The 2,994-nt window shown below is 38.8% G+C and overlaps 1 protein-coding gene across 1 annotated transcript; it reads left to right on the top strand.

Moving 5' to 3' along the window:
• Window positions 1–835: 835 nt before the first annotated feature.
• On the top strand, window positions 836–2,938 carry LOC131683258 (zinc carboxypeptidase-like). The gene is made up of 4 exons (XM_058965086.1): window positions 836–1,012; window positions 1,067–1,673; window positions 1,730–2,020; window positions 2,080–2,938. Exons 1-4 carry the CDS (start codon window positions 860–862, stop codon window positions 2,277–2,279), a joined length of 1,251 nt encoding a protein of 416 aa, XP_058821069.1. The 5' UTR covers window positions 836–859; the 3' UTR covers window positions 2,280–2,938.
• The last annotated feature ends 56 nt before the right edge of the window (window positions 2,939–2,994 follow it).

Raw genomic sequence — 2,994 nt, forward strand, 5'->3', positions numbered from 1 at the left:
CAGCGTTAAGTCAGATCGGGTTAAGTCGCACAGTCTTATAAGCGAGATATCGATAGCGCTGAATGAAGAATTCCTTCAGCTACATTCAATTTTTTCAGATTTGAAGTATGTTACCATAAGCATGAAATATAGTAAAAGTTTATTTCGAATTATAACGTAAAGAAGACTGTGCATCAATCTTCAAATTCTTTTTTTTTCGAAATCAATAAAATGCCACTTTGTTCGGTCTGACTTAACTTCGACCATTTATGATGTTGCATGAAGGCGGGCGGTGGATCAGAAGATACAACACTGGACTCATATACTACTCAACCAGTCGTCGATTGTCGAAGGATCTGCGATGTTAATAGGATTGTAACACTAGAGCTGTAATTTTTTTTACACTTTGAAGTCTGTTGAAATTGAAAGCCCAATTCTGCTGCGGAATTCCTTTGCCTTGATAAGAAAGCTAGGGGAAGTGTAATGTATATATGAAGGAAAATTTGTAGAATTCTAACACTGCGAATGGAGCACCTATTTTGAGATTCCATTCGAAAGATCAATTGTTACCGTTTTTTTGTTCATAAAATATACTATGTGAATTAGGAGCGATAAGTGCATATCGCGAATAATGCAGGTTCAGCATCATTGTTTCAGTCCATTTTCTCAAAATTCTTCAAGTAAAAACAATATAATCTTGAAGTTTGCTATCATACTCGGCCATCCCTGAATGATGCGACTCTATATTATCTATTCATTTGTCCTCAAATAGCTTATCGTACCAGTCAATGAACCAGCCGCGATATAAAATATTTTCGAATCCATTTCTATACCTCAGTCTCAGTCTCAGTCTGAGATCAAACGCTTAGACTGCATAGAAATGAACTTGCTACGTTCGATATTTGTATTAACATCAGTTACAGTAGTATTAAGTAAACAGCTTCGATTTGACAACTACCGAGTGTACGAAGCATCTATTGAAAATGCTGAGCAACTGCAGGTTCTGCAGTACTTGGAACGGTTTCCGGATGGGGTACGTATCTAACCCAACACGGATCAAATAGATACCAATAAATTGCATTTTCAGTATTCCTTTTGGGAATTTCCGGCGAAAGTGGGTATGAAGGTAAGAATTATGGTTCCACCACATAAGATTGCTGATTTCGAAGCTTTGGGTGCACGGCTGGAAATGACGTCTACAGTAAAAATTGCAAACGTTCAAAAATTGATCGACAATGAAAGACCTCTTCGAACAAAGCGCGTTGGTTTTGGTTGGGATGACTATCACACGTTGGATGAAATGTACGAATGGATTGATAGCTTAGTAGCTCAATACGAAAATGTGCTTTCCGTGGAATTGGTTGGTCACTCGTACGAAGGTCGTGAAGTAAGAGCTGTCAAGTTGTCGCATAAGGTTGGAAACCCAGGAATTTTCCTAGAGTCAAACATACATGCCCGTGAATGGATTACCTCTGCCACCACTACCTGGATATTGAATGAACTGTTGACTTCAACTGATCCGCAAGTGATGGAACTCGCTCAGAACTATGACTGGTACATTCTACCTGTAGTCAATCCGGATGGGCTCAATTATACCAAGGAAGTGAACAGAATGTGGAGAAAAACTCGCTATCCACATAACATATTGTGCTATGGCGTGGATATGAATAGAAATTTTCCCTATCACTGGATGGGTAAGTAGCGTGAGCAGGTTTGTTGAAGCTGAGTTTATAAGTGATCGACATTTCAGATGGTGGATCAACAATAAATCCCTGTTCGGATGTCTTTGCTGGACCCGAGCCGGCATCTGAGATAGAGACAAGAAATATTTTGGAATACTTTACCAAGTATAAAGATCAAATCCATTTTTATCTTTCGTTCCACTCCTACGGTCAATTGATTCTATTGCCGTTTGGATATGAAAACGCAGAGAAAGTGGACAATTTCTATGATTGGATGGAAATGGCGGAGGCCGCGGCCATTGCACTATACAAAAGAAGTGGCACACAATACACGTTCGGGAATACTGCTGAAGTTCTGTGTATGGTTTTAATTTGTGGAATTATTAGTATGTTTTCTAATTATACCTTCCTTTTATAGACATTGCATCTGGTTCAACCATAGATTGGGCATTGGGAGAACATAACGTGCCGATTGCAGCGGCGTACGAGTTCCGTGATCAGGGAAACTATGAATTTCTCCTTCCTGCAGATCAGATAATTCCAAACTCGGAGGAAGTTTTAGATTCATTGGTTGCTTTTCTGAGCAAAGCACGAGATTTGGGATACTTTATTGTTTGATGAGGTCGAATTTCGAAATTCTACATACGCGGAATACGGATTTTATGCAGTTAACGTCTTTAAAAATATTGCTATCCGAGAATTGAAGTCTTACAGTTTTGGTGTCTAGGGAATAAGTATAATGAAGTGTATGATCTTAAAGTATCAAATCCATGATTACTTTAAAATGTGTGCGCTACTTTGGTGATTACATTGCCTTAGGGAGCAATTTAGCACATTGCTGGTTTGCTTAGCTGAAAACAAGGCTAGATTGCAGTATGTCAGCAGTGTATCAGCAAACAGAACATTTTCACTTGTATCGATTTCTAACGTTTATTATGTTCACAAGAAGTGTTTCCAATTTTGAACTAGTGTCAACATGATGTCTCAGTCAAATGTCAAGATTCTAAAAAGACGAATTCGAAACGAAAAATTCTTGACTTAGTTAGGTTTTGTGTTTTTCATTAGGTGGTTTTCAGTCATTTGTTTCTTTAGTGAGCGATTAAGGTTTCTGTTACCCAGGCCCGCAGCGCGCGGTTGACCGCGTTGGCCTTCGCCATGGACGCCAAGCTTAGGGGGCGTTGAAGTCGTGATCTATTTTATAAAATAAGTGAGGGTAAATCATAAAATAAGTCGTGATAGGAGCGCTATTTGTAAGTTCACCCTATATTGTTGTTTGAAAATCGAACTGAAAAAGAAAGCCAATGTAATCACCAAAGTAGCGCACAACTGAAAC

Source organism: Topomyia yanbarensis, chromosome 2, assembly GCF_030247195.1.
Source record: "Topomyia yanbarensis strain Yona2022 chromosome 2, ASM3024719v1, whole genome shotgun sequence".
Classification (NCBI taxonomy): Eukaryota; Metazoa; Arthropoda; class Insecta; order Diptera; family Culicidae; genus Topomyia; species Topomyia yanbarensis.

What these genes read in the sequence shown, in the direction of transcription:
- LOC131683258 (XM_058965086.1), top strand. Translation starts at nt 860, where the DNA reads ATGAACTTGCTACGTTCGATATTTGTATTAACATCAGTTACAGTAGTA. An exon ending in TGGAACGGTTTCCGGATGGG is followed by an intron (nt 1,013 to 1,066) that starts GTACGTATCTAA and finishes TTGCATTTTCAG; the next exon opens with TATTCCTTTTGGGAATTTCC. An exon ending in GAATACTGCTGAAGTTCTGT is followed by an intron (nt 2,021 to 2,079) that starts GTATGGTTTTAA and finishes TTCCTTTTATAG; the next exon opens with ACATTGCATCTGGTTCAACC.